Source organism: Anoplopoma fimbria, chromosome 5 (assembly GCF_027596085.1).
Source record: "Anoplopoma fimbria isolate UVic2021 breed Golden Eagle Sablefish chromosome 5, Afim_UVic_2022, whole genome shotgun sequence".
NCBI lineage: Eukaryota > Metazoa > Chordata > Actinopteri > Perciformes > Anoplopomatidae > Anoplopoma > Anoplopoma fimbria.
Genome location: NC_072453.1, coordinates 13,885,481 through 13,913,083, shown reverse-complemented (window position 1 = coordinate 13,913,083; position 27,603 = coordinate 13,885,481). Strand labels below are relative to the sequence as shown.

At 40.9% G+C, this 27,603-nt stretch overlaps 1 protein-coding gene across 2 annotated transcripts; it reads right to left on the bottom strand.

Annotated features, from left to right (window-relative positions):
- LOC129091047 (vinculin) lies at window positions 1-25,085 on the bottom strand. 2 transcript variants are annotated; one of them, XM_054598478.1, is made up of 21 exons: window positions 24,745-25,085; window positions 14,743-14,813; window positions 12,764-12,914; window positions 11,058-11,166; window positions 10,540-10,662; window positions 10,216-10,376; window positions 7,823-7,913; window positions 7,168-7,315; window positions 6,442-6,595; window positions 6,179-6,354; window positions 5,474-5,664; window positions 4,498-4,697; window positions 3,707-3,835; window positions 3,428-3,577; window positions 3,165-3,273; window positions 2,760-3,062; window positions 2,543-2,667; window positions 2,244-2,426; window positions 1,950-2,153; window positions 1,736-1,840; window positions 1-1,641 (listed from the first exon to the last, which is right to left on the bottom strand). In XM_054598478.1, the coding sequence occupies exons 1-21, from the start codon at window positions 24,910-24,912 to the stop codon at window positions 1,495-1,497; spliced, it is 3,198 nt and encodes a 1,065-aa protein (XP_054454453.1). In that variant the 5' UTR covers window positions 24,913-25,085; the 3' UTR covers window positions 1-1,494. The 2 variants fall into 2 exon arrangements, with proteins under 2 accessions (XP_054454453.1, XP_054454452.1); XM_054598477.1 differs by having other exon boundaries at window positions 1,950-2,426.
- Window positions 25,086-27,603: the final 2,518 nt, after the last annotated feature.

Genomic DNA, 27,603 nt, shown 5'->3' with positions numbered 1-27,603 from the left:
CAAAGTGCTATAAAATGCTTTATTACAAAATTGTGAACAATGCCTTGGCGAAATGTTGTTTCGGCCCATTTAACCCAACCAAGTTGCATAATTTTGATATCATTTTGTTAAACAAACTTTCACTGGTTTGCATAGAGCATAATTTGACTTACAGTAAAAGTCATGAAGCGGGTGTAACTTAATAGAAAAATCATGTACAATAAATGTTTTGAAGAAATCAACACCAGCATACCTTGTAATAATGATACAAAACATCTGTAAATGAAATCGTATCAATGGCAAGTAAAGTTCCTTCGCAAGGCACATCTGTTGGTTTTAGATACTTAAAAAGACACATTCACACCATCGGTCTTCAGACATTTCAAAATATCTACTACAGTTGCCACAGATAGTGGCCAGTTATGTTTAGTGTGTTGAGACAAATGTGAAGATTTCACCAGCGGACGATGACACTGTGCTTCATATTAAAACTGTTGTCATTCCCTTGGTTACTTATGGAGAAGTGTGCAATTCGTATATCGCAAACAAATGATTGTGCACAACAAGACAACATGAGACGTACAACTGTGTGCAGTGCTGAGAAGAAAAAAAGACAAGCCTCTTTATAGAAGAGTAAGCTTTGTTAGCTCAAGTTTGGGCTTGTGAAAGTAATTATGAGTAATTATTTAGGCTATTAGCCTGAACCTATGTAGAAAGAGTTGAAGGAGTCGAGTGCAAGCATCTGTTTTATCTTTAGCTGCTGTTGGCAAACATTTAAGATAAATTATTTTGAGTAACAAAATATGTATTGCTGACCAAAGAACGACAACTACACTTTCAGAGATCAAGGCAGAATGTCTTTGGCAGAACTTTTAAGAAAATAAAGAATGCTACAGTTGCATTACAATATGTAAAATAATTAACAGTGTTTTGTTTTTACTTGTGGTCATACAGAATAGTGTAAACTTGGCATAATTGTATATTTTGCGTGTGCTAAGAGACGGCCTATACTGTACTTGTAACAGCTCCTCAAGTTCATGTGCTTATCCTAGCAAAGATGAATGCAAGATCATGATAATACAATTAGCAGTACAAAGACAGAAAAATGTCTCTTGAGAAAATCTAGTTATTTAAATTTAACTTAAGGCTTGTGTCTAGAAGAGGCCAAAAAACAACCTTGCATTATATGTTATCCAACCTCTAATCAAAACATACAGTATATGTTCCTGCGATTTGTTGAAATAAGCTTTAAAACAATATTTTTACACACTTTAGAAAAAAAGACACCCCCAGTAAGAATCTAACCCATAACTCACTCTGATAGTCCCAATGTGTACATTCTACCAGAACAGCAACTGTTACAGACAGGATATGGGACTAATAGAGAAGGTTCACCCATATTAGTGTGACGGGCACTGATATCATAGCTCCGATAAAGTATCTATCTGTCCATTCAATGTCCTCCTGGACAGCTGGAGAGAACCAGCATCAAGCATAGGAACAGTGGCCCTTCTCTTACTGGTACCAGGGGGTCTTTCTGATCCAGTGCAGGGTGAAACCAGCATCTGTACGGATCTTAATGGAAGCTGCCTCAGCCTCCCTGACGGTCTCCTTCACAGACTGCATCAGGTTCTGAGCATTGTGGACCAACATCTCGGTAGCCTGTCGAAGAAGAAATTAAGATACAGTGATGAGGGGGACTGAAAAACATGTTATAGGTTAGCTATTGGAGGTCTTAATAAAAGATCCCGCTCACCTGCTCTGACTCCTCTTCACTGATGTTGGTACGACCCAACATGGTGGCCTTGACTGTGGACAGGATTTTGAGCTGAGTGCTGATGGTAGGAATGCGCTCGCACACCTGAAACAAGATCAGAAAGTCAGGTGAGACTAAACAAAAGAAAGAAAGCATAGTCTTTCCACAGTGAAAATCCACTGCACAACCCTCCGATGAAGACGATGGAACTGACCTGGAGCAGGTTGGTCCGGATGCGTTTGTCAGTGCACTGCTTGGCCACCTCCTTGGCCAGCCGCGTGACTTCATCCGAAGCCTTAGCGATGTCTTTGGCGCATTGGATGAGGGCGCGCTTGTTTCCGCTGCCTCCGCGCACCAGACGAGACATCTCAGCCATGAGCAAGGCCATTCGTTTGGCGGCACCGATGATGTCATTTCCCTGTGAGGTACAACAGGAACGTAAATCAATATGAATGTGTAGCATTCCGACGTAAAAAAGTCCATTCATCCATTTTCGGTGTTCGCTTACTTTACTGGACCATTTGCGTGCTTCATCGTGGAGCTGCCTGGCAGCCACCATCATGGGCTCGTTAACCATATCACCAGTCTGCTCAGGGAACTCCTCATCTTTCTCCTCTGGGGGAGGAGGCCTGGGAGGAGGAACCTCACCCTCAGGAAGAGGAGGTTTGGGTGGTGCTGCCTCATCGTTGAGCTACAAGGACAAGTTAAAGTAATTATGGTTTTGCGGTTTAAAAATAAATAAATACATTACCAAATTAGCTTCAGATGGTTTGCCAAATTAAACGTTGTGATTATCTGAGGACTTACATTAAGCTGATCCAGTTCAGGAGGAGGTGGTGGGAAGTCTGGCTCTTGGGGCTGGAATGCCTCCCTGACCTTTGCCACAGCACCAAGAATCTTATAACCTGAGTCCAGAAAGCCTTTCTGAAGACCTGGCAAATGCAAAACAAACACGTTAATCACTAATCAGAAGGTTCCACATTCTCATAAAAACATCAACCTAAAACCAGTAATCAAAACTTACTTGGATCATGGATATTTCCAGCCACAGCTTTGGCATCCATCACCATGGGAGAAATTGTCTGGCTCAGTTCATCAGATGCAGCCTTCACCATCTCCCTGAATTTAGGATCCTCAGAGTTCTCCACCTCTCTCTTCGCCACCAGGAGGATACGGTTGGCTCTGCGGGCGATGCTGGTGGCGCCAGCGACCAGCATCTGAGGCTGGTGGTTGGCCATGGCCAAACGGCACTTTTCAAGGTCCTTCTTGATGGCGTCCTCTGATGCGTCCAGCAAGGATTTGGTATCGATGGCCTCGTCCACCAAACCTGAACATCAATAACATGTCAATATAGGGAATCACACAATGAGGTACAACCCACTGATCTCCTGCAATCAGGGACATTTAAAGCATCTTTATGGCACAATACCTGTCATTTTCTCCACATTGTCAATCCACTGATTCTTCATGGTTTCAAAATGTTCATATGCTGCTTGGTTGCCAGGGTTTCTCAGCAGAATACGAGCAGCAGATACCACCTATAAAATATATTGAGCAATTAATTGTCAGTCCAATGACAACTGATTCAGACTTGGCTCATGACGGGAGAAACACTTATGCTTTGTATCTCGTGATGGAGAGTGGTGGGCAGACACAAACGGAAACAGATATAAACACCAAACCGTTACATACTTGTGGTGTTAAGTCTCTTGTCGACTTGACAGCAGCCTGGATTCCCTCCACAGTGCTTTTGTTGGCAGTGCCGACAGCAGCAGCCTTCTCTGCTGTGGTGCCAAGCTTATTGGCGTGGTTCTCAAAGTTGGCAGCCCTTTCGTCAAAGACCTACACATGATCAAATAAAACAATTATTCAAAAGGGCTGTTGGAAATAATATAAACAGCATGCCAATAAATATAACACCACTGCAGGAGGCTTATTGCAATGAGATCACAGAATGACTGTACTGCTGACCTCATCTCTGTTGGGGGCCTCCAGAGGAGCGGTGGCGGCCACTCCCAGTAACTTGATTGGGGTGGTGGTGTCGCTGAAGATGTCTGACACCTCTTGAGTCATCGCCTCTTGCATCTTTCCTTTTAGGTCCTGGGGGGGGAAGACAAACAGACGTTACAACTGACTCATGGTGGCTCGCTGAGATTACAGAAACACGTGTTACAAACAAAAAATGTCCAAATAAAAAGCTGGTCTTGTAGATTAAAAAATACAAATTTGGAATGAGCTTTAATACCCTCTAAAGTAAGTACGCCTTGTATGAAAGCACAGTATTGAGATTTTAACTTTACATTTACATTTTTGAGAAATGTATTCTTTCAGTGAGAATATTGTACTTTATATTTAATCGGATGTCTGCTGTTGCTACCTATCTTGCAGTTTGAGATAAAACATTCAGTTTGGACAACATAAACATAAAATATTGCCTCTTCAAAATGCAGTCTTTTAGGCAGCCATGGAGAACTTCAGTCTGGCTTGTTATGTTTTAACTAATCTGAAAGAATGGAAACCGCAATTTTGTAGATCTGAGATTTCCATTATTTCTCAGATTATTACTAGTACTGTACTATTACTTTTATTACACAGGACTTTTAGTGGAGTATTTTCCCATTATGGTCTTCTACTTGTACTTTCTTCCACCACCAGTAACCAGCAGAGGGGGTTGTTTCTCTGTCTCTGTGTGTGAATCATGATCTATCACAATGACGCTACACATCTGAGTGAGGATGACTGTTGAGTGAGAGCTGTCTTACTTTCAAAGCCTCTTGGAGCTGCTGAGCAACAGCTCTAGCCTGAGGGGAGTCCCCTTCACCGCGGGCAGCCAGGTCGGCCAGCTGGGCCATGAGCTGCTCCACCTGCTCACACTTACCCAGCAGCTCCTGCCTGTATGGCCCTGGCAGAGCGTTGGCCAGCCTGTGGCCCTCGGCCACCAGCCCGCGGATGGCTGCCTGGCCTAAACACACACAGACACAGACAAACATATTAACACAGAGATTCACAAAAAACAACATTTTCCTAGTAGGGCTAATTAACATTCTGCTGTTACATCTCGGTACATCAACACTGACAAACTTGTGTACTTAAGTCACAAATCATCAACAAAATGTCATAAAATCGCAAAAGATGCTAATCACATTTCCACATGTTGATATTTTCCAAAAGCTTGTTTTTTGGACCCAATAGTCCGAAAACAAACACCTAAAGATATTCAATTTATAATGACATAAAAGAAGAACCAGAGAAAGTTTTTGATTGGTAAATGACGAATGAAACACCAAAGTTTTAAATTATTTCAGCACTTATTAGCTTTAAAGTGTCCTTTTTAAGACCAGCTTTCAACTTGGCCACTTCCTGCCAATAGCTGCCCATTGAATGCTGGGTAAATTTGATATTTTACTGCTTGTGTCAATACTAGAGGAAAAAAAAGGCCATGGCTGCTTCTGTATCATGTCATGTGGCTCCTCTGATGGAAGCGTTGCCTCCATCTTAATGTGAGAACCAATCAATCCTAAAGCAGCCGGACTACAGCTGAATTGTAAACATACAAGATGATGTTCAGGTTTGAGAGGAGACAAGCCAAAATGTTGTATTGTGGAATGTTGAGTACAGTTTAGAGCGACATGTACAAGTGTCTGGTCTGGTCTGCTCTCTAACCACAGGGACAGTGGAAGGAATGTGGGAGAAAGATAGAGAGACGAGGAAGTTGGGGAGGACGGGAGCCAGACTCACCCACACCGCTGTCATCTATGGTGGGATTGTCAATCCAGCGCTGTGCCTGCTCAATCTTTCCTTCCAAGTGAACAGCTGCCTTTGCAGGCCTGCTGTTGGCCACAGCTTTGTTGGTCTTGGACTGCAGGTTCTGCAGAGCTGTTGCGATCTGTTTAGCCAAAGCTCTGGCTTCAGGAGTGTCACCTTTACCCCTATAAGGAATTAAAAACAGCAAAAAGGTCTTAGGTAGTGCTTCATCATAAAGATATGGCTGAAATGAGGCCTGTAATTGGTCAGCTACAGCTAGAGAGAGAATAGTTATCAATCAGTTTGACAAAGAGTGCTTTCACACTGCCATTTTAGTCCAAATCGGGAGCATATCAGCTTAATATGCAGTAAAAGTAGTATATATTCTTGTCCACTTCAGATTATCAGTAAGAAATCTGTATTCTCACAGGAAGAATAGATAAAGTATTACGAGCGAAACGGAAGAGATGAAATACCTCACTGATGGTAGATAATAACTTCCAAGCCTAAGGTGATAACTATTACAGAACACTGAATTCTGACATTGTCTTGCATATGTAAAAACACTTTTGCGTCTCAATATTTGAATTAAAGCATCTGAACAACTGGAATAAAGTGCAAAACCAGAACGGTGGAGTTAGAAACAAGGGGCAAAAAACAGCAGAAAATGATACATATTTCTAGCAGTCAGGAACTTACTGTCTTCTGAGATCAGACAGTTTGGCAGTCATGGCAGCGATCTCTCCAATAGACCGCAAGATGTCATCTCTTTCTTTCGGGTCTTCACACATGTCTGCAATCTTTTTGGCCTCAGTAAGCAGGCCCCTGATGTTCTCTTCTCCCTCTGGCCCGCCGTTCGGGTCTGCCAGCCAGTTCTGCAGGGGCAAGAGACACCATCAGTACTTCCATTTTTAAAAGGTTTGAATCCATGTTTTGTAAGGCAAACAGGGTTAATGACCCACCTGTGCAGCATCGATCCTTTTGGCGATGACCTGCTTGGAGTTAGTCATGGCCTCCAGCTTGCGAGCGGCATTTTCCACCTTGCCAGTTAGCACGTCAAGCCCCTGGGAAACCTGCTGCGCCTTCTGCATTGCGGCCGGGGCTGCCCCGTGACCTCTGGAGTGGACAAAGAAAACACATGGATACCACAAACTGCAGCACCGCCATGCCTTTAAAGACCACACATGCACACTTCTTTGTTTGTTTATTTAAAAAAGCTTAAGCCTTATGGTCCCCATGTTTAAGAATAGTATTTTCTAACTTAATGCCTCTATTACCAGACGAGGCTCAGAGGCACCGCTCGATTTTCAGCGGAGTCACTCAGCCAGGGTTAAAGTAGATTATGGATTAATACCAGACAGCTGCTTGCGATCAGGCGTGACTCAGGGTCCCTGGTGACAATGAGATTTCATATCGGAAGGATATCACTTCCACTCTTACACACTACGATCCCCTCTCATTTGCTTACTGCCTTACACACTCTATACCCTCCACGGATGGGAAACAAAACTACTCTGTAAAAGGAGCATTTATCGATAAAAATATCCAATGAAAATTTGATAACGGAATCATACAGTAACAGGACATGAGGGAGAATGAAAGAGACTGCATGAAATATGAGGGGAAATATCTTGCCATAGTTGTGACACAGACACTCAAAGCGATGTCTTTTATGGTGTATAGTTTACCTGGCCCTCATGTCAGACACCTGGTCGGTCATCTGGCCCAGGGTCTTGGCTGTGCCCAGGATATCTCTGCGCTCCTTCCCAGCACACAGTTCACCAACTTTCCCCGCTTCATCAAGGATCTGGCGGATGGCCTGCTCGCCTACGTCCCCTGGAAGCACAACATAAAGTCAGACACGTCGATAATGTCACTAGATACGACTAGATTACATTACATTACATTACATTACAGTCATTTAGCAGACGCTTTTATCCAAAGCGACTTACAGGAAGTGTATTCAACATAGGTATTCAAGAGAACTACTAGTCACCAGAAGTCATAAGTGCATCTCCTTTCTTAAACAAGCATCTTAAAGCATAAACCAGAGCAAAAGTACAGTGCAGAGGCAAATTACTACGAAAACAATAATTGCAACAGACTAATACGAATATAATAAGTGCTACAAACTACTACGAATAGGATAAGTGCAGTAAACGAATACGAATACAATAAGTGCAGCGAACTGATACGAATACGTAAGTGCAACAACTAAACGTGCTACGAGGAAGGCTCAGGGTAGTGCTTCTTTTAACCTTAGCACACACAAGATTATTAACCTTAGCACATCAATAGTGGCAGAATGAATAGTTTAAGGAATAGGGCGTGGATGTTTGTTACCTGGTTGAGCATTTGGATCCCGCAGCCAGTTCTTAGCCTGACCCATCTTTGAGTCGATAAGCCCCAGAGCCCTCTTCATGGCCTCTGTGTCCTTTGGGTTTGAAACAAAGAATTAATTAATATCTTAAAAGGGAATCAATGCAACCAGAGAAAAAAAAAAAAAAAGGAGTTGATCAATGCCCTTAGTCATTCCATGTATATACTCTCTCTCTATAAATCATGAGAGGATTATTAGACACTAGAAACTCATTTGAATTCCCAGTCAACATTCCTGTAAATAGTATATATTCTGTGTGGATGAGGTTAACGTGTAGTAATAAAATAACATTAGAAATGAGGTCATGAGTGTATTTCTGATTCTCATTCACAGTTTTTCCTGAGCGAGTTACATGATGGTCAAGAAAAGCTCCAGGCTTTCGTCATCATTTTAATCATAACCCCACGGTTTAGTTATTCCAGTAAAAGAAACACACAGCACACAAGTCCATGTGCAGCATCGCTAACATCTGTCAGGCACAACCACGTAGCACATGCCGTTTCCATATTTCCTTCCTATGGTCAATAATGAGCGTGTCATGTTATAAAAGCCAAACGCCTTTCCGTTGTATCTCAATCAGAGTGGATGGAAATACAACAATCGGTCCAACAGCGGCTGACTTGACAATGAGTTCACTCATTGTCGAAGTCTGCAAAAACAAAGCGGAGTCCTGCAGGACATGGAGCAAAGCAAGAGACCAGAGCGGATGAATGAGTGAGCTTATTTATCATGGTACAATAATAGACATTCAGAAAACGCACATTACCATCCTTCATAAGGCAGCATGTATCTTCATCAAAGAGTTCAGCCAGAGTTTCGTGGCAAATTAAGCAGATTAAGAACAGACCTCCGCTGCTTGTTTTATAAATGTTCAACACAAAATATTTCTGAGCCCTCACAATAATTTCTTTGTCAAAATAAAAAGATGACAATAAGCATGTTTGTTTGAAAAACTGGCAGTGTGGAGTAAAGCAGCAGAACAATCGTGAGAAAAAAACAGGAAGTTTAAAACCTGTGAAGTGATATCAGCAGAGCTACAGGGGTATATTAGGTTACTGTTCAAACTTGAGCAGCTGCTGTTCTGTGTGTATCCGAGTGGAAAAAAGTGAAGTGAATGATGGGGTGGTTATTGCATTAGTAGTTGTCATTAAGTAAAGTTAGAGGGTGTTTGTTTTTCTGCGCAAACATATCTCTTTAAATAAAACTAAAAATTGGCCATTCATTCAACAAAATCCATATCTGGTTTTTTTCTATGTGCTCTCCTAGGTTGTGAAGCGCAAGTACGGATCAGGAAAATGCTGAGAGAATTCTCATTAATGACACCAAAATCAATACGGCATGAGTAAGGTCAATCAATAAAAAGGGACAGGTTGAGGACATGCATATAGTGAGGTTTAATTGACATAGGAGGAGGACACGCAGATGTTGACACGATGGCATGTTATGAAGCAAAACAAATCCAAAAAGAGGGGAGAGGAAAATACTGCATGGATCAACATGTCAGCTATACAACCTGCTGAGCACTTCTTCAATAAACAACTTTTCATTAGCAGTCCAATGAATTCAAACTGCTAATTTGCTCTATCAATATATAGTCAACAGTTTAACCTCACAACTGATGAGCACACAATGGCACCACACCGCACAAGACAGCACACACATCTGTCAGACATGCTGCTGCACAACCAAGGGGCGAGAGAGGGAAGGCTTACCTTCTACAGGGGGTGAAGGGAGAAAGAAACAGTCAAAAAGAAAGGAAGAACGACATAAATTCACATGTTGAACTGGACGTACCAACTGAGAGCAACACAAAAAAAGTGTCAACAAAGACAAAAAAAAGTGGCACAGTAAAGAGCCATTTTGGAGAATGTCGGGACAGAGAAGAAGCAGAACGTGCAGAGCAGAAAAACATGAAAGAGCCAAAAAGATTAACCAGCTACATAGAGACAGGGAGAAAGTGAAAGCATTCCTACTTTAATAACTAACTGTACCACATTTCACACCTGTCAACCTTGAAATAAAGCATCCTGATGAAACAAAGTGAAAGCCTTGTTAAAAAAAAATGAGAAGAACATCAATTCATATTCTCTCCAGTCTGAGGCCTCCAGCCAAAGGCATTCTGGGAGTGTGTGAGAGCGCGGTGTGAAGCAGACAAAATTCTAATTTGTGCTCATACAAACACTGCCTCCAGTTGGGATCCATAAAGAATGCACAAAAACAAAGCTAAACAGTCTAAGCAACTCAAAGGGCAAAGCAGTCTCTGGTACCTCATATGTATTTATAATAACAGTGTGCGCATGTGACTTCGATGGCCATAGACAAACACATGTAAAAGCGTGCAAGTTATTCTGCGTACCTTGTTGGCCCAGGCGTCCTCGTCCCAGGACGTCAGCTGCAGCACTCTGATGATCTCGTTTATCTCTCCGCTCATCTTCTCAAAGGTGAAGTTACGGTTCTTCAAGGCCTCCTCCACACCCTGGCTGCCAGATGTTTTGGTTGTCACAAAGATTTTGATACCTGAAATAAAAAAAAACACAACTCACAATAAACAATACTATATTTCAACTCTAAAAATACTGCACTAGAACACATTGTTAGGGCCAGTTTATTTGATTTATTAGAAGAAAAATAAAAAGCAATGTGTAGGAATTCCCTCTTCATGTAGGTAATGTGTGAATACCTGAGATGAGGATGGGCAGCAGCTCTTTGACTGTGTTCATAGAGTTGACCAACATCACACGGTGCTCCTGATGTGTCAGCTCCTGCTGTCGCTCATCTATCATCTTTGCCATCTTTGTCATCCCTGAACACAAGAAACAAACAAGAGTTGGAAAGGAACTAAGTACATTTACTAAAGTAGCATACAGAATGTTGTTTTTTTTACATTCAAAGCTTCTATTGAGGTATATTCGAATGTAGCATCCCACAGTTGGGGTTACTTGATCTTTTCTCAAGCTAATATGCATCTGAAAATGAACAAGTATTTTACTTGTAATGGAATATTTGCAATGAAGTATTACTGCTTTTACTTTGGTAAACCACTGCATCACAGATGAATGCTAACAAAGCAAAAACTAAATGTTCCCTACAGCAATTACGCGCTCTGAATCTGTCAAACAAGACAGCAACATCTCTGAGATACTGTCAAGTCCAGACTTCAGCAGAGTGATCTTGTCTCTACAGTATCAGCAGACTGACCTGGTCCCAGGTTCTTCGTGTACGTGATCAAGTCCTCCATAGACTCCACCACCTCTGCCACCGTCAGGTACTCCAGGATGCCTTTGCACACACGGATTATTTTGCGGACCTACAATAATGACAAGACAAAAACAAAAGTTGCATTCCCAGATAGAAGTGATTATGCAAAACCAGTCCCCCCCCACTATTTCCATTCACTCTAATTACATCCTGATACTGCTGCGTACTGACATTCCAGCCTCTTTGTCCTGCTTCACTCCAGCTTTATGTGGACTGCTGGAGTCACCACTCCACTATACAGAGCCATCCCTGAGCTGCATTGAAAAACATGATGGCGCCGCTGACTGATGACTCCTGCTGACTGCTGCTGACAGCGCTGGGACGCCTGATGTCTGCTGTCTGCTCCAAGAGAGCTGATCAGCCACTTTTTTTATTTTACTCTCCATCCCTGGGAGGATAATAGGGATGGGCCCGCTGGATGAAACTGCCTGGTTCAAGATTTAGGAAGTGTGCAAGAAATATGGAGAGTTCCACGGACATGTGTGGCATATTTATCTGCCTCTCCGTCTTCTTTATAAGCCTTACAGCACCCAAGGGGTATGCAGGAATGGATACTGTCCTTATAGCAGAAGGGCCTGTAACAGCAGGCCTCTGCCACGCTCAAGTGTCCATTAAGGAGACACTCAAGCCCTTTCAGCTCAGCTTCTGCTCAATGAAAATCAATAGTACAGCTTTTAACACAGTTAAAAGCTATATTAGTTATCTTCTGTCCACTTCTCAACTTCATTTGCCAGATATACAGTGTCTCTTACCGCCTGACCAAGACTGGATTTGTGAGGCTGATATCATTATTTCAGAATGATAAAAATCTTATAACAATATATCAGCTGATATTTACTTTTTTTAAAACAAGTAAGCACAGAAGCATACACATTCGGGTATTAAAAAGATATGATAACGATATGACTGGAGAAGGATATCTTACGGTTAAAAACAAACTTTATTGTCACAGAAAGATAAGCAGCAATCTCCACTGGGAATTTAATGTTAACTATAAAAAAAACAAATACACATTTAACTGAATTTGAGTTAAATTTGAAATTAAGTTCAGCTATATGTATGTATGCCATATAAAAATATATTTAACTGCTACAATTGCATGGCTGGGTTTTACATTTTGTATTCTGGCAGACTTGTTTAGGACATATTTGACTTTCTGGGAGGAATAGTTGACGAGTTGTAATTCCTGGCTTGACATTTTTGTGTCTTATCAGCTTATCACAAATTCTGCTTCCTGGTTCCTGTTTATAACCAGCTGAGCACAGAACAAATGATGTAATACTGAGGCAAGTCAAAGGACATGCCAGTCCCCGCCCTTTTTGCACCAATGCTTGACGAACGCACTGGGAGAACTCCAGAGGACACGAGGCAGAGAAATCAATTCCTCCACTGTCTCAAAAAACCATGATTGAATTCACATGTTTGTGAAGCCGCTGAAGCACAACCACATCCTGCTAACTGCAGGAAATCACTACATGGATGAGGTGTGCTGAAATACACTAAACTGCTAAAACAGATGATATTCTGCAGTGTCACCTGATTGATACTTCTTACCATGTAACCAAATCTGTATTCTGACCTACTTGTTCAGCAAACTTCTTCTGGTTAATAGATTTGAATGAATGAATGAATGAATGAATGAATACCTCGGCCTCGTCAAAGGTCAGGAGCAGGTCAGAAGTCCCAGAGAGGATGCCCCGAGAGCCATCAATGAGGTAATCCCGAGCAGGAACAGAGTATGGATCGGCCTTCAGCATGGAAGCAGCCTGCACCAGTTTAGTGCACGCATTCTCCACTCTGTGGAAAGCAGAAGACCATAGATTTGAATACCAGCTAAAAAAAAAAAAAAAAAAAAAAAAAAAAAAGAAATCCTCAAAACAAGTCATGCTGATGATACGAAGCCCTTCAGAAGCCAGATAGACTTTACGCGTGGAAACAGCAAAGTGCCTACAGCAAAAACAGATGGAAGCTTTTGGATACAGCTCGCCATAACATACGCTGGGTGCTGTCCATTTTGTTTCATTTCTTCTTCTTATATGCTTCACATTACATTTTAAGCAAATACTCATGTGAGAGCTGATGGAGTCTAAATCACAGATGAGGTGTTAAATAAAAAAAAAAAAAGCTAGGTTAAGATTTTTTGTCAAGGACTATTCATTTTCCTGGGCGTTCTTGAGTGAGTGTGAAATAGGAAGTAAGTTGTGGGCTGGTTGAAAATGAAACACGCTTTTCAATGCTTTAATAGTTGAGGGAGTAAGGATAGAGAGCGTCATATATTGTGCAGATTGTAAGACCCTATGACGTAAATTTTTGATTAATGATTTTAGGCTATATAAACCTAACTGGCCTAAATTTTGATTCTGCAGCGTGAGTATCTATATCTCGTGACAGAAAATTTAAACTTGTTCTCACAGGATGTGATTTGGACCTCGGGAGGCGGAACTCTAGTTGGCTTCGGCCCAATTTAACCCCTTTCCAAAAAAAGTGTAAATGATTGATTGTTGCCTCCTGTGTGCGATGCACTCAGTGAACTCGAGAGCAGAAGAAAAACTGCAGGCTCAGCCCTTTGTTTCAGCGTCATACATGCGACCTGCATTGTATCATAACAGCCACATTGCACATAGAAACAGGCAACAAGCCAAGGACTGACGCATGTTGTAGTATCCCCAGTATGCTATTCTTACTCTCGACTCTTTTACCATCCGGCCAAGTTTTTCCTTGCTATTTCCCACATTTTGAGGCGTTGAGGGGGGCCAAACAAAGGCAGCTCAGTTTACAATCTTCTGAAAGGAGCAAATACCCTGCATGATAAAGACTAATGTATGTGCATGACATCAAGGCTGACGTGTGTGTGTGTGTGTGTGTGTCTTTGCAGGGCCAGCCAACAGTGTCCTTCAGCGTGCACTAGCAAGAAACGGCCATGCATTAACCGGAGCCCAGCAGACACTATATTTAGTAAAGGAGACGCATTCCAGCCCATGTGCTGATGGATGACCACAGGGTGACGATCTGACTTAAAGGCTCCAAATGTGTTGATCCTGATGACCTGCGCCTGCCAATGAGTTTCATCCCTGACCTTGGGGGGGTCCGAGGTCCTGGCACTCTCTACCTCGACTGTAGTCTGCCATGTAATAAGGATTGATGAGAGACTGTGATACGGACAAACAGCAGCTGAGCGCAACTTAATGGTTTAGCAGATGCTGAGTGAGTAAGTGCAACGAATACGTCATACGCTCCTCTTTTCCACATAATTATGTTCACTTTTTTGCTCATGTTTGATGTTTTAAACCAGAAGCAGCAGCAGCAGCAGCAGCAGCCTGTGGCTCTTATTTATGAGGGCATGTATGAGCGTGTGGCCCTTCTCCTTTAGGGTAAAGGTACTCCTCCCTAGGCAGAAAAGTATTTCTGTTCCACCAGGGCACAATTCTGAGGCACTTAACATGCCGTGTCTGACCTTTGCTTGGAAAAACCAGCCATTACTGCAACAGATAAAGAGAGAAAGAGAGCCAGAGAGAGAGTGGGTTCCACATACGATAGAGAGACACTATTTCATCTAAAATTCATTTTTCTGACAGGTTGTTGCTGTATGAGAATGAGGTCTGCAAAGAAATCCTTCTGTGCTTACTTGATAAAAGCCGGTGGCATGTCCCTTTTCATTATCTGGTCCTCTGTGGTTTGTACAGTCTCTTTCCCCACCTGGAAAACACAGATTATTGGTTAGTAAAAAAAAATAAAAAATAAATAAATCAATCAACTGTGATTTAATGGAAAAAGGCATTTCAAAGAAATAAAGAGGTAATCCATAAGACACACAACAGACATTTCCAGGCAAAAGATATGAGATGACATTTTGCAATGCACAAAATGAAATTTGTTAGAGTGTATTTCTTCATTTGAAAGCCTGGGACAAATTTAGTTTCATTAATTGTTGATTCTGAACCTAATTCTAATTATTTTTCTCATGTCATTTCACGAAGGTGAAGGCAGGGTCCACTCTAAACACCAGTCACCAGACTGTCCCGGGGCACTAATATTGGTTCATCTTAATCTGTTTTCTACAGCAGGTGCTCAATTTCCAGTAAGTTTCAAAATTACTTCACCCACTTGGCATTCGCCCTTTTTGTTTCATCTCTTTCAGGGTCATAGGGGCCAGAGTCTGTCCCAGCATGCACTGGGCAAAGGTCAAAGACACCATGTGCAGGTTATTGGTCCATTATAGTATCAAAACTATAAATTACTATAAACTATTTGGTAAATGGCCACTGTATAAGCGTGATAATGCACTCTAGGGTTTAGCAATATAGAAGCACAAGATTTAGGTGAACTTCTTTGCCACCATCTCATCCATTATCTTCTCACATTGAGGCTATTGTCATGAATCCTGACTACCGACACAATTATGACAAGATAACTGCAAACTACTGCAGTAAGTTTCAGTTGTGCTAGCTCAGTCACACTCAAATGTGAGATCTACTCTAATGCAACTTGGGCAAACATTTTACACATCAAACCAAAAACTCAGTTACCACAACTTTCCCCCCTGAGGGAGTATTGTCTTTAATCATGCAGATTTCCAGAATGATGTCCTGTTACTCGTACGGCGAACAATTATTTCAACAAGACAGCTGCTGGGGGGACGCCAGGCCTCGGCACAGTTATAATTTGTAAAGCAGCTGAACGCCGCCTCAAATTCCAAAATGACTCACCTCCCCCATCATGACCTCAGCTCTGCAGGGAGACACAACTCACCCATGTCGAGCTGCGATGGGGGAGTGATAACACGCGTTCATGCCAGGGCACGGATCACACTGACAGGGTAAAATGAGCTGCATCCCTGCCCAATAGAGAGATGTACAATCGTTTCTTTAACGTTTTATATTATTATTATTATAATAACATATATATTAACCATGTTAGTGATGACATCCACATTAAAAGCATCATTTAGCAATATATAACATTTCCAAAGTGGTTCCCTCTGCTGATCTTTGCTGACAAAGCAAGCAATTTATCTGGGCTCTGGGAACTGTTAATAGCACTCTTTTGGCATGATTCTAATATATTTCATAGACTAAATCATTTATTGATTATCCAAAAAAGGAATTTATTTTTAAAAGATAGATGTGGCCTTGGTGCTTTGTAGAGCGGTCCCAGAGAGCCCGTCAACGTGTCCGACTGCAGGCAGTAGCAGAGTCATTCCAGACGGTCGACGTGGAGGCAGTAATGGAGCAGCATCTCTTCACCGTACTGGAGGGACTCTGAGTAACTGAGGGGTTATAAATTAGTGCCAAAGGTTGTGCCAAACTAAAACTGGAGCTTAGCAGAGGCTGTCTATCCCCGAGCACAGCGACAGAATACATATGCCACACTGACATTCCACCAATGAGTCGCTCTGAACAAAAGCCATCCACAACAACTAAAGCTGTTCTGTCACGTTCAACTACAGGGCAGCAGGGCTACAGACCAGGAATATAGGGGCACTGACAGAGTAGTAAACATGAGTGAGGGTGAGAGAAAAACATCACAAACCCTTGCCAACACTAGAGAACACAGTGATCTTCTTTAAGAAGTAAAACCGCTCTCCTGTCTTGTGACTTTTACAATACAAGCCAACAGTGTTGTCATTGCTTCTAACCAATTTGCAATTTTCTTTTGTTCAACTTTGAGCTGCGAAACTGTACCTTGTGGTAAAACTTGAAATATTTTTGTCTGTCTTTGGGGAGCTGTTTTTAGGAAGTATCTTAATGAAAGTTAAGTACCTCTTATCTCATCCCATGTAAAGCCATATCATATTTCTGTGATGTATGATGACATACCAATTTATACACCAGCAAAAACAGTAACCTGAACTCAAAATCAATAAATAATTTACTTTATTTGCACTTAAACAGCTACTTGATTAATTGATCACCAGTTAAATCAACTTATGACAGTTTTGATTATTAGTTAAGTTTCTTTTTTGGACATTAGTAGCTTGTGAAATTGTCATATCATCAACTTACGATAAAACGATAAAATGACTAAAGAAAATAAATGATTTAAGATTTGTTTTCAGATTACTTTAAAAAATCCGCCATAAAATAGTAGCATGCTATGTCATGCCTTTTTAAACAAGTTTTTCAGTATCTTGAAGAAAGTATTCTCCAAGGTACTGAAAAACTTTATATGAGATCAAGTCAAGTTTAGACATGACCTAAACTGAACACAAGAGAGAAGACAGACTCCACCATGTGCCAACAATGTGGAGGCCAAAAGCTATGTGCACGCTGCTTTTAAGAGTGCTGAGTCATATTCTCCCCGAAGATTGATGCCAGTTGAGGCTCTAGGTACTGTCTGCAGCAGGTCATCTGCGGCTTCCTTTTCCTCCTTCCCGCAGAGCCTCTTCCAAATGTCTGAAGTTCACAAACAATCTGCAGCCAAAACAGAGATCCAAACAATTTGCTGCAAAAATAGAACTGTGACCTGAGTTTATAGCCGTTGTTGTCAAGCAGTTCATTGTCCATGGCCTATATCGCTATTTTGAACCTCTGGCAACATTTTGGACCACATTTTGATGACCTGACTGAGCTTGACAATACATCCACTTTACACCACATATGTCAGAGGGTAGTGAAAATGTCCATCTCTTGTTCCCAGATCCCAAGATCCCAAATTTAAAGATATTATATAACTAACAATGATATAAAACTGGAAAAAAAGCAGCAAATCATCATAATAGAGGATGTGGAACCAGCTAGTTTTTTTTTTTTTTTGCTTAATTAAAAGACTTTTATTAATCATCCAAACTATTGTCAATTACTTTTTCTGTCAATCTAGGTATCAATCATGAAGAGTTTAAATGCCACGCCTTTGTTTTATTATTGATAGTGAAGACAGGAAACATGGGGGAGAGAGGGGAAAAGATTACGTCAGGCCGTCAGTTTACAACTCATTCTTTATCAGAGTCCAGACTCACAGGCCAAACCACTACACGAATATCCTGTTCCCTGAATAGATTCTATCAACCACTTAAAGAAAGGGCAGTTGTTCACTTCCACCTTCTTTTTAAAACGCTTCCCCGATTCAGTGTCATCTTCTTCCAAGCTGTCACATACCACGCTGCTGTCTGACAGTCTCATTTACCATTTGTGTCTGGAGAGGAAACACTGACACTCCTTTTACCATCCAAGAGCTCTGCGTGGAAACCTCTGCGTTGTGAAGTAGCTCGATAAAGTGGCCGCTCCTTTAGAACAGACTCGGCTTTGTTGACAGCAGCCCATCGCTCCGCTGGGAGAAGAAAGGCCACTCTGAAAGTCTCAAGGCTGCCAAGACACAGCCTGCCTTTCACATGCTGGGTAGTTTTAGCACAATGCTGTGTTAGTCATGGTGACCATAAAGATCCATGGTGACAAAAATTCTGTCAAGCGTGGTCACCGCTGCCCTGAGCAATGCCCTACAAATAAACTGTCTGTGGTTCTGCACAGAGGTCTGGTTCCTCAAAGTGCAACTCTGATTCCCACTCTTAGGTGACGTTGCAGTTCAGATGACACATTCTCACGGAAATTGATGGCAGGTGTGTAACATGGTTTATTAATTTGGTTCAGGAAGTGGTTACAAACGGGGTGTTCAACGCGATGAAAGCGACAAATCAAAGGCTCGTTTGTCCGTGGCCCTGCGGACCAGAGAGGATATATCACAACTATCTATCTCATGTTACAGGAGCTCAGCAGCTCATACAGTGTTACTGGGGAGCGGCTCTCATCTGTGTGAATCCTTCTTGTAAGAAGAAGAGTGAGTCAATGTAAGTCATAGACGAGCTGCCCTTTTTCAACACTACAAGGATTGCTTAAAGAACAAAGATTACGAAAGATTATTTTTATTGCGTCCACAGAGGGTTGGTGAGGAAGGGACAACATCACATCCTGGCATTCAATCAGGTGATTCAATGGACCCTGAACTTATTTGTCGTCTTTGAATGGATCTTAACCTTTCAGTGAAATTCAATTACAATTAGTCATATTCCGAATTATTCATTTTTACTTCAAATACCACAATACCAAGGTGCATGGTACAGAAGTCAAGTCAAGCATTGGATAAAAGGTTTTACCGACTTTATAAAATACTATATATTTAAAGAGAACGCTAAATGATTTGCTTTCATATTTTTCCCAACAAAGTTTGTTATCATTGTAAATCATTCAAACTTGACATTTTGGAAAAGGTTGACGGCCCTACTGCATTGCATCTTTTGTCATGATCTCCAGTCATAACCATCTAACGGCAAAATGAGAGGGGGTTTCCCTTCACTGACTCACTCCTGTTCCTGAGTGGGGCCGACAGCTGCCGGGTCTTCCTGACTTGGCTTCCTGCATTTCCTCATCAATTCATCACTCCTCTGCGTTCTTCTATCCTAACAAGTTTTCATCTGACTTATGAAAAACAAATCGACTACAGGTGCAGTGTGAAACTATTACACCGCAATGCATTTTTGTGAAGACTTGATTATCTCTTGTCGATACGTCTAAGCAAACATTACAGACGCTGTGTTGTTGCCAAGATGACTGAATCCACCGGTGAGCAGCATGTAATGATTTCACTTGACAAATTGCAGGAAGCTGGAGAGCCAGGTAATAGGAAATGTTTTCTTTTGAATGCCTTTAAGCACTTTAGTTTATGAACACATTTGTTTCCCATCTGTAAAGGATTAAAGAAGAGGTGATTTAAATGACTGTTCAAAGGCCTCCTCAAATACAGACCGTAGTTAAGCATTGAAAAACACTTTTCAGTTTGTATTTGCTATAATCCTCTCAACGTTTTAAGAAGTAAAGGACTCCAAATGTGTTGCTAACAACTTCTGCACGAGTAAAATATTACAATTGAGACCAACTTCCAGTATTTGTGTTTCTTCTGCATTGTTGCATAAAGCACCATGGTATTTGTAACCTCAGCAGCATTGAAGAAGTTGTTGGCTTTTTTTTTTCAGCCAGAAATCAACTGTAGAGCTACTAAGTGATCTGCACATAGGAGCACCTCTAAAAGTCTCCTAAAGACTTTTAGAGGTGCCACTACCACTCACTACTTTATCCGTTCCAGGCTATGGTTCCAGGACTGTACATCACTGGCATTCTCTTCTTTATCCGACCCACGGCTATAAAAAAGGAGCTATAAATATAATGAAGTACACCAGGTCCGAAATAAACAAAAGGCCTGTGTAGTCAAGTCAAAAGAAAGACTGCTGACACAGAGATGCATGTTGTTCTTCCACTTACCCCAGTAGGATAACTGAATCACTTAGTAAACAATGCAAACATTTGTAAGTCCGTTTAGCTGTGAGGTTATCATGAGTATAACATTTAACATAGTAACATCATTTTGTTGAAAATGTTTTAGATATAATGGTTTCATTATGACAAAACCTTTTTAGCAAATGTTGAACTTGAAACTTAAACCTGATGACGATGAATCACCAGAGCTGGATGAAACTACAGAGCAAAAAACATTGGATTTGGTTCTTTAAATGCAGCTCAGCAGGTTGAGGGCATTTACCAACTTTTGCAACCAATTTTTTTTTTGCAATAACCACAAGGCTTGGCTATTGCACAAGCATTGAACACATCGTCTCTAAACAATGCTCTTAACTCATCCACGTTAGTTAATTAACTACAGTTACACACATCGTGCTAGTAAAGACATTCACCAACTTCAAGCTGCATTATGGGTCAAACACAGACATCATTGACATAGATGAAGCTGACATGAACAGTTTTTCACAGGTTTTCCTGAGGGGAGGCTTGTTAATTGATAATCGTATTCAATATTTCTCCAAAACCGTTCATTCAAAAGGATCTGCTCAACCCCCTTCTGAGCAGGGATGCATTCCTGATTGCTGGGAATTCTTCACATTCCTCACATTCATCTTTAATTTAGGTCTGGCTCATTGTCTCAACAGATGCTAAGCACTGGTGAAGGGTCTAGTTAGACCAGACATATTTGACTCTCAATGTATTGTGTTAATGCTACAATTTAAATACTAGGTCAGTTGACGAGGGCTGAACTTTCATCTCCATGCATCTGGAATAACAAGATTAGACCCTTTTCATTTGAATAATTTAAAGGTCTACACATCTGTCCCAGTGAGTACACCAGATCTCCTCAGACAAGCATCCAAGAGCATCCTAAAAGCTCATCTTCCTTTTCTTTTTCCGGCAATGGAAAGTAACCTGATGCAACCATTAGAATATGTCATTTGAAAGGTAGAGTCATTTGTAACCCATATTTAAAATCATATTTTAGGTCATCCAATATCCCCCTTGATTAACTGTGTTTGAGATTCTGGCTCCAGAGATTTTGAAAAGAATCCATGAGGGGAAAAGTCTGTGTAACATGTGGTTTTCTGGACAACACAGACAATGAGGTAAAACCTTATTTTCTGGCACAGCCCCGCCCTGAGATACTCTGAAGGAATATAATTAGACCGCCTCATCCCTTTCCCTTCTCAGGATGATCCTTTCCTCTACATGTCACTTGAACTGAGTCAATCAAGATTATGAAAAAAAAAAACTAGTGCTGGCAAAATTGCCACACCTAGACAGTGAATAAGTTAAGAAAAAACACATTCATGCATTCAGTCATACAGTGTATTTACGTTTAAGCTTTGAAATGTATGACTCACAGGACTGGTGGGAATGAAACCAGAAGAAATTACATCTGATCCTTAACTTCAATTATATCATAACACTGTCCATGTTGTAGTGTTGCTACGGCAACTGGAAATAATTACAGGCCTTTCCATTCATTCTTGCCTCTGTTGGAAACATCTGATTACAATTCAGAATGTCCACAAAGCCTGGATGATTTCACCCCAAGCGAGTTGAGGTTGCACAGGACGCTTTCATGTGTCGGAAAAATGCTGACGAGCACTGAATTCACCTTAGCGACAATGTAATGTTTTAATATTTAAAGCAACATTAATATTTTTTTGTGCCAATCAGTGCAGATGAACTTCTAAACAGGCTGACAGACCCACCTCTGACATTTTATCATCTTCTTATGCGTTCTTCTAATAAGTTTGTTTGCCTGCTGATTCTGGAAATTGGATTATTTGGAGTGTTCATACTCGAAATGTCAACGCCCCAAAAATAGCTAAAAGCGGCTAAAAAAGTGTGTAAAGCAGAAGAGTTAACATTATTCTGTGTAGGTTCATCATTTCAAGGCAATACCTTTGTTAATATTGTTTTATTATTATAATACATTTGTTTTAAACATTTCATGTTTTACGTTGTTAATGTGAAGCTCTATTGCAATGTTTTGATGACATTTCCAACTAACGATTTCCTTTTTAAATTCAACTTTGCATGCCGATTATATCTTTAAAAAGAAGAAGTGTGTCTAATTTCACTTAACATCCTACACCCAATAATATAATTATTTTGAAGGACAGATTAGTACTTTCATCTTCAATGACAATTTGACATGCAGATCTCTTGACTATTAGTAGTTACATCTAATCACAAACCATAAATATGATTGGATATGGAATTATTACCATCAGTTCAAGTAGAAGTGTCTATGTGCAACCAAAATTGTTTATGACAGTATTTATGAACCATTATCCATGGTATTAATAACGATATGATTTGGTAGAGAGGACCTTCTAACAACATATGATGTCAAACATAAACATTTAAATAATGCACAATGGGACACAGACTTATAGTTTGAGAGGGGGTATAGAGGAATAACAAAGGCATAGAATTAATTCAACTAGATTTAAATTGTTATGGATCATAAAACCTTCTAAAATAATCTGCGGGCTAATAGTAGGCAATCCCTAGAAACAGAGAATTCCTTTGCTGACAGGAAATGCCAGAGCAATTGTCCAAATTTACCGCCAAACAACTGCAGGGCTGACAGAGAGGAACCAAGTTTGCCTTAATTTAGCCTCTGCCCCTTCTTTTCTTTACAAGTGTCATATCTGACAGCCCCCATATCTTCCTGTTTCCTTGTAAGAGACTTTCCATGTAGTGGTTTGTATTTCAGCCTAAACATTTAAGGAAACAACATTGTCATTTCCTTATATATAGCCGTGATAGTTACAATGTGGCTCTGAGGAACATCACTGTGGTTAGGTCTTTCTAGGTTCTAAATATAATTGAAACCAAAGCTGCATCTGGTCAAGGGGACGCACGTAATTTAATGTTTTGAAAAGGCAGTCTGTAAATGAATAACTAATAGCTCCAAAGACATTCTAATTAAACAGTATGGGCACCAACCAGATATGATCATTTATGAGCACTTGTTGCCATAGTTTGTCAACAGTGAGTCAAAATTATAGGTACTGTATCTCGACCAAGGATGTTACATTTTTAGTTCAGTATGTTAGTTCTCTCAAAAACCTTGTCAACAATTCTGCGGTTCTAGGCCATGGGACAAAAAAACAAAGGATAATTTGATGCTTGTAGGTCCACTATGGAAAAGAGAAAACATGTTGACAGTTGAGGTTCAGTTTCTGGCTTTACAGCAGACCTTCAGTTTTCACGTCTGTCTACAAATTCCTGACATCACCGCCATCAAAATGCATGACCCATTTAACCATCATGGCCTGACAGCTTTGATTAACAACTATGAAAATACTGCACGTGACCACAGTAAATATGTCAATAGAGACAGATTCCTTTTCAGGTCACACAAATCTGATGCAGCATACCAGATCCACCTGCAAAAGAACAATTTTGACACATACTTGTGCAGCCTTGGGTGGAGGTTTGATAATGCTATCTATTTCTATTTTATCATATAAGCAGAGCATTGACAGCTGACATGATATTTATTGCACGCATCAAAGATCAGTCATTTCTCCAACTGTCACATGCAGCAGCGTAACGTTTGTCTTTATAGATCTGTTTGAAAAAGTTTGGTTTTCAGGTGACATGCAGTGCAATTACTACACCTACTAAGTGGTTTGGTGAACAGAGGTTCCTGAAATGAATCAGTTCATATCAGATTTGTCATATTCTTATTCAAAGGCATATTCAATAATGCACTGTATTTGATTTAAATACAGTAGCTCCAGTACCTGCCTGGCTCACACAAGCAGCAGTGCCTACGTCAAGCTATGGCAGTCATCTTACAGAGAGGAAGAGGAGGAGGAGGAGGAGGCAGGGCATACTTTCAGGGGGGGGGACGCCCTTTTGCCCCGAGTCAAACAACTTCAAGAAAACTTTCTAAGCATGCATACATTGTATCAACTATAATCAAGCATGCATACATTGTATCTGCTATAATCAAGCATGCATACATTGTATCTTCTATAATCAAGCATGCATTACATTATATCTGCTATAATCAAGCATGCATACATACATTATATCAGCTATAATCAAGCATGCATTACATTGTATCTTCTATAATCAAGCATGCATACATTGTATCAACTATAATCAAGCATGCATACATTGTATCAACTATAATCAAGCATGCATACATTGTATCTATCTTCTATAATCAAGCATGCATACATTGTATCTATCTGCTGTGGGTGTTGTGTTGCAGCGGTCTAAGCAGGACGCTCTATGGGACAAAGAGCGACAGGTATAGCCTCAAACACCTGAGACACTTTTTTGGACAAAGAGGGACAAAGTTTACTCACACGAACAAGGTTGCTGACAGCCGCCTGCACTGCAGCCACCGGGGCGGTCAGGTCTGGAATAGCTTTCCCGTCCACTTCCCCCTCTTCGTGCATGATCACCAGATGGGATATCTGCTGGGCCACCGGCTCCAGGATACTTTCTATCGTCTTTGTGTGAAACACCGGCATGGTGGCAACTTTATTTCACTATCCAACAGAAGAATAAGTTGCTCTACTACCACCTAAGGCAGTTTTCTCCCAAACACCCTCTACAAAAGTTTCTTTTTCTTTCTTCCACAGGGCAGTTTCAACCCTGCGGTGTGAAGACTATTACAACTACTCCCGTGAAACAGGCAACGTGAAAAACTCCCAGCCAGAGAGTGAGTGCAAGCAACCTAGACGTCAACCCGAAGCGTCCAGCCCTCTGGCCAATCAGCGAGCGAGATGGCAACTTCCTCGGCGTGTGATTGGTCGAGCGCGGTGTCGCTCTAATTACTGGCCCCTCCCCCCCTCCCTCCTGCTTTTCCACACAGGCCAGTTTGCTAGAGCTCAGAGGTGCTCCCTAGATTACGTAATAGATTCTCATGCCCTAAAAAGGGAAATATGTGTCTACTGTTTGTGAGGAGTCATTTAACCAGTCAGACGAGCTCTGCCTTCTGGCTCTTCAAGCACAGATACTGGAGCTGTGACCGACTAGAGATAGGATTGCAGACCTTATAGAAAAAAACAATCAGGACAGGACAGGATATTCCCAATAAACTTCAAACTGAACCACACCAAATATAACCATAAAAGAGAACAATGGAATGTTTATTCACCGCTATTTTTATCACCACAGAATAATCTGTTACAGTCCAGAGCTGGTATCTCAATTAAATAACCAAATAAAGAGGAAGCTTCAGTGAGACATCGTAGCACTGAATGTGCCCAGTGGTGTCATTTCATTAAATGCAGAATAAGAGAGTGAAACTAACTCAGGACACCGTCAAAGAGTGGCCCATGGCAACATATTTTCAATGCCTTCTCCGTCCCAACCTCACACCCTGGAATAAGAATAATTCAGGATTGAGAAACCAACTGCCAAGTAAACCAGCTAAGGAATTCCCACAGATTCCCAAGAGGGACTGCAAGGCAGCGGCCCATTTCCTAAAAAGGAAGAGTCCACAAGAAGGAATCAAGGAAGTTACTCGTGTAAACATACACAGGGCTTATCTGCTGTTTTCTCCTTTTCTATAAGAGGTTATTATACCAAAAGTCAATGAAACATAATCACTTTAAGGGAATCAGGATTTCTACACTTTTGACTATGATGTTTGCCTTGATCTCCTCACAGACACTCAAATTGAATTAACTATGTATGTATATTATATTTAATGCAAAACTAAACTACAAAATTGAATTCCTCCCTTCAAAAGTGTAGTTTTTTTTTATGTCTACCCTGCTTATACCTTGTTTAAGAAAAATGAACCAATAGACACTAGAACACAATATAGTTCACACTGCATCTCCCAAAAGTCCCACTATCCAGTCCATCCTGAATATAGACATCAAAGATAGCCTGTTGCTTCCTCAGCTCTCCACTTTCTGACAAGGCCGTCCCGTGTGTCCATGCTGGAATGTGAGCAGGGCTGCTCAAGATGGGTGGTCTGCACTTTCCCCTACTGTACTGCCGATAAAACCGGTTTCTGCTGCTGCATGGAGGTGTGTTAATGTCCTGACATAGCAGTGCAAACGGCGTGTGTGTACTCAATTCAACACCATGAATCTTGAATTTGTAGTGCACAAAACATACTGAGATAGTCTATCTTGTTTCTTGGATGCTTGATCACAACACATCACAACCAAAAAGTTGCAACTGTTACCTAATGTAACAATGTGTTGTGATGGGATTCAACACTTTTTAAGTTAGGTTCTTCATAGGCCCAGATGTTTATTTCTGGCTATATGCTTTTCCTGACTTTTTTAATCAGTACAAGAGTGAGCAGTGAGCGCCATCCTCTGGTTTAAATAAGTAAATGCAGTCAGTGAAATGAGGAATGCAGAGAACATTTGAAACCACACAAGTTAGTTTTAAATATGTTAAGAAAATGGCCCATTCATTCTTTCAATTTTTGGCTTTGACTGATTTTTACATCTCCCTGAAGTTGTTTCAAATTGCAGCTGGAAGGGCCAATCAGCAAAGACTCACAGAGGGCACAAATTATTGTTACACTGATTTGTGACTTAAATGACACTGACTTAAAATGTTTTTAAGTTCAAGAGAGTTGCACTTCTGGTCAAACTTCAATCAGTGATGTCACAGCAGGTGTATTTCCTTTGAGAGTGAATAGAGGACACCTGAAGGGACATCACTGATTGGGGCTGCAGCCAAAATTACATGACCTCAAAATATCCAACCCAAGAGATGTGGAGTTTTATTTTGTGACAACATATGGGAGGACTGAATGATGTGGCTAAACATTAAAAGAATTAAAACAAAAAATGTACGCTTTTCTTACATATGGTATGTTCTATCAGAAATACATTTTTAAATTAAAGAATAAAAAAATAAATACCTGTCATGACATGTAAAAGACAAGAAAATGCAAATTTGTCTCATTCAAAATCCCAATGTTCTTCCCCAAATCAATTTTGGAGGAAACATAATTGCTCCCTGGAAGTTTAACCAAATTAAGGAAGAGACGCATTGCTATACCAAACAACAGTACACTGACAGTGGAGTCTGGGTTATGTTTCCTACATCCTACATATTGTCAGGTTTAGGCAATTAAATATACATATTAAATATTAAGAAAGACAACACTGAGTTGAAGCGTGAGGGAGGACCTCCGATCTTCAGTTTCAAAGTCCTCTGCTTTGTGCACCAGACCAACAAAAAAA